Genomic DNA, 17,870 nt, shown 5'->3' with positions numbered 1-17,870 from the left:
TGTGTGGTCATTTAGCACCTTTATTTTACCCAAAAGATAGACTTCATCTTTGCAGCCTTACTGCTGTAGGAACTGAACAGAGGATTTCCTTGGAGGACGCCTGCGTTGAGTAATCTCTGAGCAGCTGCCCCTGGTTTTGATGGCAACCCTTAGCTTTGTGAGAAGAAATCCCACGTGATTTGGCTGCTTCCGCGGGCATGGCATTTGAAGGAGACAGTAGTAAAACCTCTTTAATTGGAAGTCTTCTTCGTAGTTTTTTTTTTTTTTAAAGTATATATTATTAAATCCTTTGCATTAGTTATAGTACTTTTATAACTTACCTTCATCAGGTACTTTGGCCAAAAATTTTTGCATAATGAGCCTCTCATAGAGTTGCTATTGCATAAGGAAGAGTGAATTTCTTTGGCTCTGATTATTCAAGTGATTTCATAATAAGCAGAAGTACTATTGTATTTTTGGATGTGGGATACTTGGCAGTGTCACCTCCTCCCTCCCACAGAAAGCACTGAATTAATGATACCTTTAAAGTAACATCCATTTCTTCCATGCCAGGTTACTTCAGGTGGAACATTCATTGGCATTGGACGGAAAACACCAGACTGCCAAGGAAACACCAAGTACTTCCGCTGTAAATTCTGCAATTTCACTTATATGGGCAACTCATCAACGGAACTAGAACAACATTTTCTTCAGACTCACCCGAACAAAATAAAAGCTTCTCTCCCCTCCTCTGAGGGTGCAAAACCTTCGGAGAAGAACTCTAACAAATCCATCCCTGCACTTCGGTCCAGTGATTCTGGAGACTTGGGAAAGTGGCAGGACAAGATGACAGTCAAGGCAGGAGATGACACGCCTGTTGGTTACTCGGTGCCCATCAAACCCCTTGATTCAAGACAGAATGGTACAGAGGCCACCAGTTACTACTGGTGTAAATTTTGTAGTTTCAGCTGCGAGTCATCAAGCTCACTTAAGCTACTAGAACATTATGGCAAGCAGCATGGAGGAGCACAGTCAGGTGGCCTTAACCCAGAATTGAATGACAAGCTGTCCAGGGGCTCTGTCATTAATCAGAATGATCTAGCCAAAAGTGCAGAAGGGGAGCCAATGACCAAGGCAGACAAGGGCTCTAGTGGGGCAAAGAAGAAGGACTTCTCCAGCAAGGGAGCAGAGGATAATATGGTCACGAGCTACAATTGTCAGTTCTGCGACTTCAGATATTCCAAAAGCCATGGCCCCGACGTTATTGTCGTGGGGCCACTTCTCCGTCATTATCAGCAGCTCCATAACATTCATAAGTGTACCATTAAACACTGTCCCTTCTGTCCCAGAGGGCTTTGCAGCCCAGAAAAGCACCTTGGAGAAATTACTTATCCATTTGCTTGTAGGAAAAGTAATTGCTCCCACTGTGCGCTCTTGCTTTTGCACTTGTCTCCGGGGGCGGCCGGAAGCTCAAGAGTCAAACACCAGTGCCACCAATGTTCCTTCTCCACCCCCGACGTGGACGTGCTCCTCTTTCATTACGAGAGCGTGCATGAGTCCCAAGCATCGGACGTCAAACAAGAAGGCAATCACCTGCAAGGATCGGATGGGCAGCCGGCGGTCAAGGAGAGCAAAGAACACTCATGTACCAAATGTGATTTCATTACCCAGGTGGAAGAAGAGATTTCCCGACACTACAGGTAAGCCGTACGGGGGGAAAATAGTGAGAAAATGGTAGAAAGTATCCAGAGGGCTGACCCAAGAATTTTGGGGAATGACTGTGGTGCCCTTGGGCAGTTATAGAACAAGATCATGTTCTGTAAGATCATAGACTGCAGATTCTATATTGGTAGATGAGATAACCACAGATTTTAATTTGGTCACTTGTTTCAAACTGTTTCCTCTTATGATTCATACCTGTTTTATACCATCTACTGAATATATTTTAAAATTCTCAGTGATGCTGATAATGTTGCTGGTTTTACCGCAATTCATTTATCTGTCCTTGCTAAGTATGACCCCACATCCCATGATTTTTGGTGGAGCGGCTTCCAAATGAAAGATGCCGCTATAATATGTACTATTCTCTATTCCACCTGGGAAACAGTCCGCTTGAGAACATGTTGCTCGTTTTTCTTTTAAAATGAAATTGGACATTCTTCTAGTTTTAAAAAATTAAGCAACATCCTTGTTTTGCGTACAGACAGTAATGTGAAGCAAAGAACTCTGTAATATGTGTGACTTTGGGTTTCTGTACACTCTGAGCGAGTAAACCTGCTTACGTTGTTTCAGATTCGTAAATAGATGTAAGGTGTGTTACTGTTTTCCTTCTACTTTCATCTTATTCTTGTTATAAACATTAACTTTCCCAATTAATCTTTCATACTTTCTAGAGATGAGTTTAGAATACATATCTTTTTTTTTTTTTTTTGCGGTAGGCGGGCCTCTCACTGTTGTGGCCTCTCCCGTTGCGGAGCACAGGCTCCAGACACGCAGGCTCAGCGGCCATGGCTCACGGGCCCAGCTGCTCCGCAGCATGTGGGATCTTCCCAGACCGGGGCACGACCCCGTGTCCCCTGCAAAGGCAGGCGGACTCTCAACAACTACGCCACCAGGGAAGCCCTAGAATACATATCTTTATTTCATTTATGTATTCATTTCTTAACTAATTAACTCCAAAAATACACATAGTGCCAGGCATTGATTATAAAATAGGAGAAAAGAACATAAACATAGTGCCCTTATGGAACTTATGATTTAGCAGAATCCTGGTAGCATAGTGCATTCAGTTATTACTTCCAGAGTATTGGGTACTCTTGTTATCATGCCTCTAAGCATCAAAGTCAAGAGCTTTATTTACTATTTTTAAGGGCTTTTCCATTTGCAGACTCAATATCCTAGTTTAAAAATCTGGTTTTTTAAATTTTCACATCCCAAGATTTTAAATAGTTCCTCCCATTATTTTAAAAAGTTGTGTGTTGGTACCAGTGTGTGTCTGTTTTCTCAATCACCAGTAACGAAGCAGTTTATGTCCAGCAATAGGCTAACAATGTTACACGTTAATTTGAAGGGCATCCTAATGTTCACAGTGGATCTAAACGTTCAGAAAACACTTCCTTGAGATTTACACTGTTTAATTTATAAGGTCAGCCCTGGGAAAGACACAGTCCTGCGATCAAATATGTGTTCACACTTGCAGTGAGTGTTTCTGGCTCTTTTGATGTTAGCTGCATGCTTATTTATTTCTGGGGCAAGCAGACATTAGCTTCCTTCCGAGCCTTGTTAGTATGTATACTGTGCGTGTACATTTCTTAAGCGATGTAGAAATTAGATAACCCATTCTTTTTTTGAAGGAGGAGGCTTTTTTTAATCATGAAGAAATTAGCCAACACACACACACACACACGCACACGCACACACACACACACTGATGCATGTAGATACCAGATCCCTTGGATGAGTGGCTTTTTTTGAGGAAGCTGAGGCTATTGGTTGAAAACTTGGCTGGAAAAATAGAGATTCCATATGTTTTGGTTAAACAAACAAAATCTAAGAAATAAATATGAATAAAAATATTACTGAATAATCTCAGAGTTTAATTAATATTCAGTAATGAAAGTAAGCTCCAGAGGGAAGAGACTAGTTCTATTTTGTTCATTGCTGTGTCTGCACGATTTAGCGTAGTAGTGCCAGGATGGGTAATAGGTGCTCAGTGAGTACATTTAAATAAATGAGATCCCTGTGAGATTTTGACTTCACAGTAGTCATGAATAAGTCGAAATCTCCATGGTGAGTTTTAATTTAATCTTTGACTATTGTACGGTCTTGGAACCCTTCTGAGGACACACAAAATGGAGGTACATTTTGAACTTAAGTCAACCTTCTTAGTATTTTATTAGATTAAAAATAATTAGCAGCACTTGTCTCTAGGTCATTATAATCCTCTCGCACTTATTCTTAAAACCTGATGTAGTTTGTGTGATCCTAGGTCCTTTAAGTTGCTCTGCTTGAGTTCTTTTAGAAATATTTGAAATTTGGAGACTTACTGTTTCAGGAGCCACAGCTTGGTAAGAAGTATAAAGAAACTCTACTGAAAGTTGAACAGTGAAGGCTCCAGGGATGTGAAAACAGATAGTCACATGAATGTTGAAAACTTAATCTGCTATCAAAGCACTTCCCCCAAATGCTACATTTTGAAGGTAGTGTAGGAGGAGAGAAATTTACCACATCACAATACTATCTTTCTAGTTAAATTTATATTTATTCATATTATTCATGTTGGGAAACTTTTACCACAATTCTGTTATTACTGGGGATTATATTCTAGGCTTTTGAATACTTTATGTACAAGACTTATAGTGTACTAAAAAAGATAGCACAAACGGAGAGCTGTACAATGTGTGAAATCATGTAGCTATAAAATAACTACAGCTAAGAAGCAAGAGAGTTGATTTAAAGCTATCAGAGAAAAACCTCAGTGTGGATTTCATTCCATGGGCATTTTCCTAAAGAACCAGTTTAACCTGAGTTGAACTGCCAACATTATCCACTTAGTAAGTGAAACTTGGCCAGTTCTCCTTTCTTTATGTTTCATATTTACTTATGATACCCCGTAGTTCACGTCATGACAGAATTGTTATATTCCACTCATGTTTGTTTCTCACACTCCATTTCTTTTATTATATATTATTTAATTAACTAGTGTACCCATTCTCTAATTGACTACCATTCTCCTAATCAACATTTTCAGTGTTATAACTTTGTGTTTCTGGAGTTGTGGGAGGAATACCTCCTTACAAAGCAACTATACCAGATAAAACATAATTTCTTAGTGACTTGTTAGACTTCCATGAATTAAGTGAAAGTTCTGAAGCTTTTCTCTTCACCCCTTCACCAAAAGTGAGCTAAACCCAGACTGGGGAGAGCAAGCAGGGAATGCAAGTTTTCATGGATGAAAAATGCTGACATTGATACTGCAGTTATATTGAGACTAAGCCCAGAGTCACTGGCAGAGAGAGGGCATTGAATCCATGAGTTTCACTCTAAGCTGGCACCTTGAAGTTGGCTAATGTGATTCAACATTACCGCCTTCCTCTGACTCCTGTCAGAAGTAAACACAGATTTATCTCCAGGAAAATACTCCAGTTTTCACCTCCATGTTATGTATGGCTTCAGATAAACCTTATGTGAGCTTCCACATTACAACAGTTTACCATATGAGTGTGGATGTAAATCACTACATGTGAAATCAGTAGGAAAAGCAAATAATAGCTTTAGATACCCAGGAACTTCAGATCAGCAGTTTTCATTTAGAAAATAATAATTAATAAATGTTTAAAGAAATGAAAATTACACTTATAAATTGATCAAGCTACATGAGACTATAAATAACCAGGAATATTCAAAAAAGAAACAATAGCATTTTTGAATGGACAATCTAATTATTGAAATTTAAAACATATGGATAAGTTAAGTAATATATTAGCAAATGAGTTAATCAGAAGTTAAATCTGAAGATATTAGCCAGAATACTTAAGAGAGGGGAAGGGGATGGAAAATATCAAAAGTGGATATTAAGATATGAAAATACAAGAAGCTGTTCTGACATGCATCTAATTAGAGTCCCAGAAGAAAAGAATATTGAATGGAAGATAAGCAATCAATATTTGAGAAGATAATGGCAGATGAGTTCTTAAAACTGATGAAAGACATAAACACACAGGTACAAAATAGGATAGCTTATACTGAGCAGAATATGTAGATCTTCCTCGACTTATGATGGGTTTATGTCCCAGTAAACCCAGTATAAGTTGAAAATAACGTAGATCAAAAATGCATTTAATACAACTAACCTACTGAAATCATAGCTTAGCCTAGCCTAACTTAAATGTGCTCAGAACACTTGTACCCTATAGTTGAGATAAATCTTTTAACACAAAGCCTATTTTATAATAAAGTGTTGACTATCTTATGTAATTTATTGAATACTGTACTGAAAGTGAAAACCAGAATGGTTGTCTGGGTACAGAATGGTTGTAAATGTATTGGTTTTTTCCCCTCCTGGTCATGTGGCTGACTGGGAGCTGGGGTTCCCTGCTTCGACCCAGCATCATGACAGAGTATCGTACCACGTATCCTGCATATTATTAGCCCAGTAAAAGATCCAAATTCAAAATTCAAAGTACGGTTTCTACTGACTGCATATGGTTTTTGCACCATCCTAAGGTTGAAAGATTGTGAGTCGAACCATCATAAGTTGGGGGCCATCTGTACACAAATAAATTCAGTCACAGACATCTTGTAGTAAAAATTGAAATGCTAAGGCAGAGAGGTTCCTTAGAGCAGCTAAAGAGAAACAACAGCTCAACTATTCAGAAAAGACTATTACGTTAACAGTAGACTTTTTATCAGCCACAATGGAAACCAGAAGATGGAGGAATACTATTCAGTTTTGAAGAAAAAAAAAAAGTCAATCTAGGATTGCCTGCCTGTCAAAACTACCTTCCAAAAATAAGAGCAAAGACATTTTCACATAAACAAAGACCAGGGAACTGTGAGTAAGTCTCAACAGCCATAGCATGCCTAATTTATGCAGTTAAAAAGGGATAGACTGAGTTATTGGGCAACACTATTATGTGAGTTTGCAGGGAGATTGATCAGAATTAAGGTGTTCTAAAGTGCTTGAATTGTCTGGAGTTAGTGAGTTAGGACTTTGTTATGCATATTTTGATAACTTTAGGGATAACTAATGAAAGAGTAGGAAATGAGTACATAACTTCCAAAGCTATAGAGGAGAAAAATGGACAACAAAATAAAGAACACCCATAAAATTCAATCTTTTTTTTAATGTATGCTTTTTTAGAGGATACGTGGGAAAAAGTAGACAAATAGAATTTTTAAAGGAAGATGGTAAAAAAAAAAGTCCAGATATCAAAAATCTAAATGAATCTGTGGGGGTTAAACTTTCCACTTAAAGATACTATCAGACATATTAAAAAAAATTTAACTGTAAGCTGTTTATAGGTTACACACTCAAAGCATAAGGCTATGGAGAGTTTGAAAGAGCAAAATAGACTAAATTATAGGCGTAAATATAAATGAAAGAACAATTGAGGTAGCTTTATTAATCTCATACAATTTAGACTAAGACAAAAAGCATATGCAGGAAAAGTCATTACTAATGATAAGAGGTTTAGTTCATCAGGAATATATAATAATTACAAATATGTAAAATATAAATATAAATAAATATATATGTAAAGCACAAATTGATCAAGAATTACAGGGGAAACATGACAAACCACAATCACAGTAGTACATTTTAGGAAACCTCCCTTATTAAAGGTTGAACAGAAAAAATTTTTTCAAAATATAAAATATTTGAGCAACAAATTAAGAAACTTATTTATTTAGTTATTTATTTATCTTGGCAGTGCCGTGTGGCTTGCAGGATCTCAGTTCCCTGACCAGGGATTGAACCTGGTCCACGGCAGTGAAAGCCCAGAATCCTAACCTCTAGGTCACCAGGGAACTCACTGTTTGTTTGTTTTTTTAACTTGATTTAATTAAAATACATAAATTCTACACCCAACAATTAGAGAATGCACATGCTTTTCAAGCAGATATAAAATGCTTATAAAATTTGATACATACTAAGCCAATAAGAAATAAGATTTCAATAAAACAGTATCGGGCTTCCCTGATGGTGCAGTGGTTGAGAGTCCGCCTGCCAATGCAGGGGATACGGGTTCGTGCCCCGGTCCGGGAAGATCCCACATGCCGCAGAGCGGCTGGGCCCGTGAGCCATGGCCACTGAGCCTGAGCGTCCGGAGCCTGTACTCTGCAGTGGGAGAGGCCCGCGTACCAAAAAAAAAAAAAAAACAGTATCATATAGAACACACCCTTATACTCAGTGTAATTAAATCAGACGTCCATAGCAGAAAGATAAGGATAGATGAAATCACACAAGGCAAATATTAACCAAAGAAAACAATGAGGTCATTTTATTTATTCCAGGAAACATAGGTGTTAAGACAAAAAATATATAATGGATTAAAAATGGATAAAAATTGCCAGTACGTATGATTTTATAAAGTGAATTTAGCAAATTCTGGCAATGTCAGATGCTCGTATTCCCAAAGACCATGTAATTTCACTCCTCAGAAGAAAACTTCTTATGTGGGAACACTAGGAAACGTGTGCAAAAATGTTCAAAGTAGTATTTTTTTAAAGAGCAAAACAACCTAAACAAAAATTAAAAAGCAAAACAGATAAGAAAAAAACCTCAACTATACATAAGAGGTTAGTTAAGTAACTTATAGATTTGTCATACAGTGGAATATTATACAATAGTGAATTTGAATAAATGACAGTTGAATACAACATGGATATCTTATAATTTTGACCGAATAAAAACAAATCAAAGACAACTATTTGTAGCTTCATACCATTTCATAGAAGTTCATAAAAGAAGTTCATAAAAACTAGCAAAACAAAACTGTATACATACATTCATACATATTTATATATGTATACACCATGTATATTTGTTACATTCATATACATATATTGAACTGTACCATAAACATTATTTTCCCTCTGTAAATATATCATTCTTTCTTTCTCTGTATATATATATGTGTGTGTGTACATAGACTCTTTGTCACTCTGTATCTCTCCATATAAAGATAAAGAATATATATAAATATATCAATCATATTTTATGATCCTATGATTATGTTCATTTTCATTTTTTGCTAAACCTAGATATGAATGTATATATATGTACGTGTACATGTGTGCGATTAATATTACACGATAAAATTTTTAAAATGAGGCATCAATTCTCATCAATACACATATCCAATAAATATTTGAATAAATAGTCAACTTCCCTTATTATTAAAAAACTACTTGAAAATCAGTGATATAGTCATTATCTACCTAATTGACTAGAATGTGGAAAAATGTACACATTTTTTGGTAGTGTATGTGATGACAAGCATCTGTCTGTTTAGGGATTTATGAATGCGTTAAAATTTTTTAAACAGTGTTTGAATATTTTAGACATAAAATCTATATCTCAGGCTAAAGGAAATAACATTGGATGCAGTAGCTGATTAAATTAATGTAGCTACTGCACAATTTCTACCTTAAAAGAGCTCTGGGAAGGAACATGAACTGTGTGCTCTGCTAGTTCTGAAGAATAGATTTTATGATAAGCACTTAATTATCAGCACATCTGAAAAAGCTAAGTACACAGTGCATTAGTACAGAGTTTCTAAAAGGGTGAGTACCAAGATGGTTACATCTAGATTTGTGTATTTTATGTGTCATGCTCTTTTAAACAATACCTAATAAATCAGTTGCCTGTAAAACCTTGAAATGGACATCATGGTTCAAGTTGAAAATTCCCATTGTGAGACAGAAAGTTACCCAAGGTGTTATAGTCCATCAAGAAAATAACCCACAATTGCACTACCTTTATTTGGATACATTATTTATTAGAAATTTCAGATTTAATGGTCCTGAAGACTTTGTATAGGACAGTTATCGAGTCATGGAATAAGATAAATTTTAGCCATGATTTACATTTCATATTATATAATTTATTTCTCTTTTCTTGTTTACTTTCTGTTTCATGGGAAGATTTATTTTTCTGTTTTGAATGTTTGGTAGGGATATCTTCTTTTTGAAAGTGAATCATAAATTGAGATTTTTCAGCTATGACATTAGTTGTGTTTTCTTCTACCACGTGAAGGTGAAATCACCCCACGCCCTTCTAAAAGAACCCAGTTATTCCAAATAAGTAAATACTCATTAGATTATTTCAGTATAAAAATACAAGATGAGTGGATTGAATGGAATCTTATTCATTCAGAATTTCAATTTTCCTTAGATTATATTTTGTAGACTACTCCTTTGCACTTGACTAAGGCTGAATATTAAATTTTCAGCTTTTAAAAGTTGATTATCGGTTACCCACCTATACCTCTGTAATTCCTTTTCTGTTTTTGTCCCTCAAGTACTCTCTTCAGATGCTTTTCATTCCAACATTCAACAGTGGCAGTGACCTCAAGTGCCACACCTGTAGACTCTTATGACACAAAAAATGACTAATTAGTTGTCACATATACTGAACTATATTTAAATTAAATCACTTCATTTATTCTTCCTTTGTGACAATTTATCTGTAGGTATTTGTTTCCATAATTACCAAAAAATACCTTTGCAGTCTTAATTGATTAGTATTTATAATTTATTCATTTACTTTGATGTCCATTTAGTCGTTGAAGAAGAAAAACTATGGTTAAAACTATTGAAAGTGAAATACAGTTATTTGGTGTAGGAGAGCTTTTTAAGTTATGGCATAAATCTCTGGAAGTTGACATTAAAAGGAAAAAAACAAAGCATTGTTTAGAGAGGACTCCACAAATACCGTGAGCTGTTTGTTATGAAAATCAAAGTACAGAAATATTATCAGAGTAGAGCAAAAGACTAGCACCTTTTAGCTGATTTTTTTTCTAGAATCTAGAAAACCTCAGTTCTTTATGAATTATGAAAATAATTTTTAATCTCTACTAATGAATAAAATGATACTGCTAGGATAAAAGGTATTGAAATATGAATGGATCTGAAATAAATGCTTTTTTATAGCACATGAAATTTCTGTCAAGTAGAATAAGGAATAAAACATCTTTTCTCAAAGAAATTTTAAGTTTCTTGAATTAAGTACAAGTTGGTTTTTTTATGCAGCTTGATGTAGTTTTTTCTGGAGGCAAAAGATGATTATCTCTTTTATCAAAGTTGATTGTGTTCATTGTCTAAAGTTTTGCACTGGAAAAATTGAGATTTTATGTAAGTATGTCCCAAACATTGTATGGGACATACTTACACTAAAATATTATTTGTTTATTATCTGAAATTCACATTTAACTGGGCATCCTGTATTTTATCTGGCACTGATAATGGTAGGGAGATCTACAGACTGATATCTTTTTTCCTCAGGTAGCATGAAGAGAATGTTTGCTATCCAGTTGGCAGCAGAGTATAGAATTTAAATTAATGCAAATATATTTGCAGTGTCTTTTAAATTAGTTGAGCTTCATGTAGCTAGAAGTTCTAGGAGTTTTTAAATAATGAAGAGTTTATTCAGAGAACCATTCAAAATATACCATCTGCAAAATATCTATGTACTTCTTAATATTTCTCTGCTGCTTTATGACTTTACGTATTAAGTCTAGCATTACCAGAGCTGTGGTTGGTTCATTCCTTTGGTTATTAAGTGGATATTTACTGACTGTCTGGATGTTCTGGGTGGAGCTGGAAGGGATATATAGAGATGTGTGGGCTTTGATCTTGATTTTAAGGCAATTACAATATAACTGTAAAGTAAGACATACATGATTATTTGGTGAATGAGAGCTTTTTAAATGATGAAATAAATGTTTTTATGCCATCAGTTAAATCAAAGGCCATTCATTTTAATAAAATGCAATGTGAAAAAAAACCTCTGGATGACAGAGTTCCAGAGTAGCTCAGAGGATGGTAGGTTTACTCTTGGGTTTGAGTCATTTGGGAAGTCTTTATGGATGAAAAGGTAGTTAAGGTGGGTCTTGAAAAATGAAGAGAAAACTCCCTGAACCTTTTGAGGTTTTCATATTAATGTTGATAAAATGAAATGTATTCAGTAGGTTAGAGCAGAGTCCAAACTAACGTAGTTTCTCAATGACTAAACTTTTATTCTTCAGTAATGTTTCTTATACTAGGCATTAAAATAATCTTTTTATTTTGGGGGGACATGGCATTAAGTTGAAGGGCTTTTCAGTTATTGTTGAGAGTGACACAAGTCAGAAATACACCCAAATCTTTCAGGAACTAATTCCTGAGCAAGCTAGTAGTATTGCATCAACTACCAAACAGCATACATGCAAGAATAACTATGGACACGAGCTAGAAGACTGCATCATGCACTCCGTATTATTTTATGAATTGACTTGTCTGTTCTTCACATTCTTATTGTATGAAGTAGGGATGGAAATAGGTACTATGTGTGATTGTTGTAGAATAATATATATAAATGGCCTAGAACTAAAGAATACTAAAAGATGATCCCCAAACAGTGAAATAAAGAAGATGAATGACTATTTGCGGATTATGCTTGACAATGTCATGTTTATAGTTTTAGCTTATGAAGCTGTTAGGGTTGACTTTCAGAGGTGGGAGTATGTGCTTTAAGAAGGAAGATGATGTTGCTCATCATAAAGAATTCATTTGGGAATGTTCTGTCAAGTACTGAGTATATATACTGAGAGTTCATTCCAATCTAACACTCATCGATGTATTTCTGACCATGGCTTCGTGACTTTTGCTATTTAAGGTGTGGTCTGGGAACCAACAGCATCAGCGTCATCTGGGATTTTGTAAGAAATAGAGACTATTGGGTACCACCCCAGATTTCCAGAATCAGAATCTGAGTTTTAACAAGATTCCCAGATGATTCTTCTGCATGTTAGGGTTTAAGAAGTACCGCTCTAGATGTTAGCATAGGTGATTGAAAAGTTCATGTTGCTCCCAGCTTTTGAAAGTACAGTGATGTTGTCTTTTTCATATATTTCCTATCATTTATTTGATGACTATTATATGGAGAAAGAAGTCCTTCAGTTCTCCAGAGTATTATGCAGCAAATTGCCTTTTCTGCTTCACCTCAGGGCGTTCAGTGGCCTGAAAGATGGAGCAGTTTAGCAGTTTACTGCTTAATTGTCAAGCTTTACTCTCTTTTCATGAATAGGAGTCACACTCAGAATCTTATGATTCTGAATAACAAAGATAGTAAGGGCATTACCTGTGTTTTATTAGAGCTACAGGTGGTAGAGGATGTCTTGAGTGTGTTCATTCAGTTGTTTTGAACCAGGATATATCTACTAATGTCGTTTGTGACTGGTCCCTGCATGGGTGTCCCCTGAAGACCTTACTAAAAATTCAGATTCTCAAGTTATGTCCAGGAGATTCAGATCTTCAATAGGGCAACTGAGAGGCCCTGGAATCTGTATTGCTAAGAAACTCCTTCAGTTGCAGCACTGCTTGCAGCCCGTTTTGCAAACCATTGCTGTAGTCAGTCTCACTTCTGTCAGTTAGAAGACCTTTCCCTTCCCCTCATTTTTCAATTTTTAGCCCTCATTTTTCATTGTCAGTATTGTCAGTAATTTTATTTATTTTTGTATAAAGTTAAAAATTCAGGCAACCGAGGATAGAAAAATAGAACATCAGTCTGGAAGGTAGAAGCCCTGTATTCTTGACTTGATGTAGACTAAATGGACAAGGCACTTTCTTCATTTTACTTATCTATAAAATGGGCTTTATACCTCAGTGGAATGTGAGATCACATACGTGTGAGTGCTTTGAAGTCTTCAAAAGAAAACGTGTGTGCGTTGAGCTTGTTATTGCCAGCTCGTTTTAATATCCTTCCTGTTAGTATGTGTTTTTCTTTTCAATGTAAAACCCGGTTCTCACTGAAAACTTATCTCTGCAGTTTCTGTCTCCTTTCTGCTTTACACCCAGCCTCACCGTCCTCTGCATTTGGACAGTCCTCCAGCACCTGTATCACGGAAGGTTTTGCCTTGATCAGTCAGAATAAGAGCTCCTCTGTGGGCAGATCTGAACAGCTCTTGCCGAGACCTGTAAGGAGTCAGAGAGTTGTCCGTTGGGACAGGAACTTGAAACTAGAAAACCTAGAAGCCCCCAGACACCTTGTGTCAAAAGTGATACGTTGTGATGAATTCATTGCCTAGACAGGACACACCCAGAACCCCTTGTATATTTAGGAGGACATGTCAGTCACATACCAGTTAAAGGTTGGATGTATTCGTCTTTTTATGGTGAAGGAATAGGTTGGCTCAAGGACATTTCTAGATTGCAGAGTAAGTAGATATTGAAGGCACATAATCTTAATTACTGAAATATATTACTAGATATATTATGGTTCTAAACCACCCTCCTGAATACACTTACAAAGCATCCTTACCTCTGAAGACTTCAGGAAAACACAGGTAATGCCCTTTCTGTCTTTGTTATTCAGAATTTTAAGATTATGGGTCTGACTACTATTATTGAAAAAAGAGTAAGGCTTGACAATTAACTGCTAAACTGCTCCATCTTTCAGGCCATTGAACACCACTAGGTGAAGCAGAAAAGGCAAAAAATATATTCTACCTGGTAATGTCTTAAAACAAAGGATCTGCTAGGAAATAAACATGGTTTTAAGAAAGATGTCTGTCATGGTTAAGGTACCTGAGGGAGTGGAAAAGAATGATACCAAAATGCCAGGTGGTAAGTTTTAGTTCCTTTGAATAGTGCAGAATGCAGATTCACACAGAAGGGGGGCTTTATTTAATTTTAGGATTTATATTGGTTAACTCATACTAGATGCACTATTATTTTCATTTTGCAGGTGAGGAAGTTGAGGCAGGTTCAGTAAATTATCCAAAGTCACATATATAGTAAAATACAGAGCCAAGCTTGAAACTTAGGCATTCTGGTTCTAGAGTCTTACTTTTAAGTGAACTAAATTGCTTCTCCAATAAAACTATGAGTCTTCTGTTTTAAAATAATTTTGTCATGTGGTACTCTAGAGTCTTGCACTTCTTCTCTTTTTTTTTTTACGGTACGCGGGCCTCCCACTGCTGTGGCCTCTCCCGTCGCGGAGCACAGGCTCCGGACGCGCAGGCTCAGCAGCCGTGGCTCCCGGGCCCAGCCACTCCACGGCATGTGGGATCTTCCCGGACCGGGGCACGAACCCATGTCCCCTGCATCCATATTTGTTCAACCAAATGTAAGCTGTTAACCACAAGAAGATAATCATGTACCAAATTAAGTACTCTCAACAAATATTGGCTGAGATTTTGTTACATGTCTTAATACCTTTGAATTTTGCTTCCATAAAATAAGAACGTTCTTTTGGATTTTCAGCCATCAGGTCTCGGAATGAAGTCCTCCAGTAGAGAAACTTTTACACTCCCGAAGTGATTAAAGCACACATTTAACTATGCTACTCCTCTGCCTATAACCTTGCAGTTGCTTCCCTTTCCCTTTGAAGATACCTACCTCCTTGCCGTGGTCCACAAAGCTCTAGGTGACCCTCCGGCTTGTTGATTATTATGCTTCCTCTTATTTATTCCTCTCAAGCATCAGTGGCCTCTTTCAGTATCTCAGGCTTGCTAGAATGTACTGCCCTTTCCCCTCCCTCCTCCTCCAACAAGGATAGCTCCTTTCCATCCTTTGCTTTGATAAATCGCCCTCAGAAAGGCCTTCCTGAGGACCTTAAGCAGCCCTTCCACCCCCTTACCATCCCATCCATTCCATTCTTAGCACATATTACTCTTTGTCCTTACATGTTTATTTAGAGACTAATGTGAAGCTTGTCATTCCTGACTAGACTCTAAACACCAGGTGAACAAGGACTATGTGCCTTGTATTCACCAATGTGTACCCAGTGCCTTGCAAAGTAATATTGTGATGATTATCTACAGATTACATATAGGGGTACCTACTTTGCAGTAGCTTTTTTTTTTTTTTTTGCGGTACACGGGCCTCTCACCGTTGTGGCCTCTCCTGTTGTGGAGCACAGGCTCCGGACGTGCAGGCTCAGCGGCCATGGCTCACGGGCCCAGCTGCTCCGCGGCATGTGGGATCTTCCCGGACCGGGGCACAAACCCGTGTCCCCTGCATCAGCAGGCGGACTCTCAACCACTGCGCCACCAGGGAAGCCCCTGCAGTAGCTTTAAGTAACAGCTCTCAAAACTTATTTTGTTATTTTAAGTTGTAACTCCTAACCCATTATATCGTGGAGGAGCAAGTGTTTCACATGGTTATTTAATTAGAAAGCCATACAAGGTTTTTACAGTTAAAGAATGTATGCCTTATTCCCAGTTATTTGTGTACCTTTCCAGTATGCCTTTTAGGATACAGTGCCTCTGTTCTTCTTTGTTAATCAAACATTTTTCTTAATTTAACAGTTACCGTTCTGTCTTTAACAGCAGGAGATGCTATGAAATCCAACAATAAGGTCTCCTTGTTTTATGCCTTATAAAAAGAAAACACACACATAAACATACATTCACACACACTCTTTTAATGAATATATCTGTATAGCACCTATCATGCTGCTTGGTACCCAACAGACATTCAACTTGTTGAATGTTCATAAGTCCTTACAGATAGAAAAAATTTGTCTTAAAAAACTTGAGCTTCTGGCATATTTTATTTACTAGATTATGTAGCTCAGTCAACCACATTTCATTGATTAAATGGATTTAAATTTTATGATAGAAAAGAACATTGTAATCAGTTCGGTAGAATTTATTTTAATATATGTAAAAGCTGTATAGAGCACTTCAGCACTAGCAATGTATATATATTTATAGTGAAAAATATCCCAGTTTAGTTTAAATAAGTGGAAAGAGGAAAGTCCATTGATGAAATCAGGTGTAAAAATTTATGAATATCTATTAAATAATATAGAATTGATGATTATCCGGTCACAGTAAAATGAACAGAGCAGGTCCTTAAATAATAAAACAAATCAACCAGTTTTAAATGTGACTCGTCTGGAGTGTGTGTACATAAGTGTGTCTGTGTGTGCAGATACCTGTTATTGCTAGTATGACAAACAGGAATATTGCATTCCTTACCTAGAACGGAAGATGCCAGTTTCTGGGTATTGAGAATATTGTATTGCATTCTACCTGTTACATTACAGGAGATAAAATTCAGGTGCTTGAAGACTATTTTTTTAAAGCCCTTCTGAATGCTAGATTTCGAGTAATGGTTTTCTTCTTCTGCAGGAGAGCACACAGCTGCTACAAATGCCGTCAATGCAGTTTTACAGCTGCCGAGACTCAGTCACTACTGGAGCACTTCAACACTGTTCACTGCCAGGAACAGGACAGCACTACAGCCAACGGCGAAGAGGACGGGCATGCCGTGTCCACCATCAAGGAGGAGCCCAAGATTGACCTCAAGGTCTACAGTCTGCTCAATCCAGACTCTAAAATGGGAGAGCCGGTTGCTGAGAGTGTGGTGAAGAGGGAGAAGCTAGAAGAGAAGGACGGGCTGAAAGAAAAAGCTTGGGCTGAGAGTTCAAGTGATGACCTTCGCAACGTGACTTGGAGAGGGGCGGACATCCTACGGGGCAGTCCATCCTATACCCAAGCAAGCCTGGGGCTTCTGACCCCTGTGTCCGGCCCCCAAGAGCAGACAAAGACTTTAAGGGATAGCCCCAACGTAGAGGCTGCCCACCTGGCGCGCCCTATTTATGGCTTGGCTGTGGAGACCAAGGGCTTCCTGCAGGGGGTGCCTGCAGGTGGAGAGAAGGCTGGCGCCCTCACCCAGCAGTATCCTGCATCCGGAGAAAACAAGTCCAAGGATGAATCCCAGTCCCTGTTACGGGTAGGAAGGTTTAATTTTTTTAAATAATTCCTATATCTTGAAGGGAAAATGGGGAGAACGTACATTCTCTAGAGTTAGTATCATGACTTACCAAGTGTAACTAAATGATGTGTATCTGTCTGGGGATGTATACTTAGTAAGGCCAAAGTGGTAGAAAGCAGCTCACATGTGTTTGTGTGGACTCTACGTACACTTGATCGAGTGGGTGGAAGTCACTTGTTTGTCACTACTCTCAGCTCCGATTGAATGTTTGTTAATCATTCCTGGTGATTATGCAAAACCATGAGGCCGCTTTTGGAGAAGGGAGGCTCGGAATCCCAGAAGGATGCACATTTGTTACATTAAAATGATGAAATGACTTTTAAATCTTAAGGTGGTATGACACAGTCTATGGTTAATAAGGAAATTAGCAGAGATTTAAATCGCTAAGAATGCAAAGCCCTCAG

The 17,870-nt window shown here is 37.4% G+C and overlaps 1 protein-coding gene across 2 annotated transcripts in view; it reads left to right on the top strand.

Annotated features, from left to right (window-relative positions):
- Positions 1–17,870, top strand: part of TRPS1 (transcriptional repressor GATA binding 1) — a 253,774-nt gene that overhangs the window by 61,354 nt on the left and 174,550 nt on the right. For both annotated transcript variants that reach the window (XM_060127980.1, XM_060127979.1), the window contains 2 exons: positions 553–1,679; positions 16,821–17,424. In XM_060127980.1, coding sequence (XP_059983963.1) covers positions 553–1,679; positions 16,821–17,424 — 1,731 coding nt within the window. The remainder of the gene's footprint in view (positions 1–552; positions 1,680–16,820; positions 17,425–17,870) is intronic.

The sequence above is a fragment of the Lagenorhynchus albirostris genome, chromosome 17 (assembly GCF_949774975.1).
Source record: "Lagenorhynchus albirostris chromosome 17, mLagAlb1.1, whole genome shotgun sequence".
NCBI classification, from domain to species: domain Eukaryota; kingdom Metazoa; phylum Chordata; class Mammalia; order Artiodactyla; family Delphinidae; genus Lagenorhynchus; species Lagenorhynchus albirostris.
Note: the sequence above shows the minus strand (reverse complement) of the source record. Positions and strands in the feature narration are given on the sequence as shown.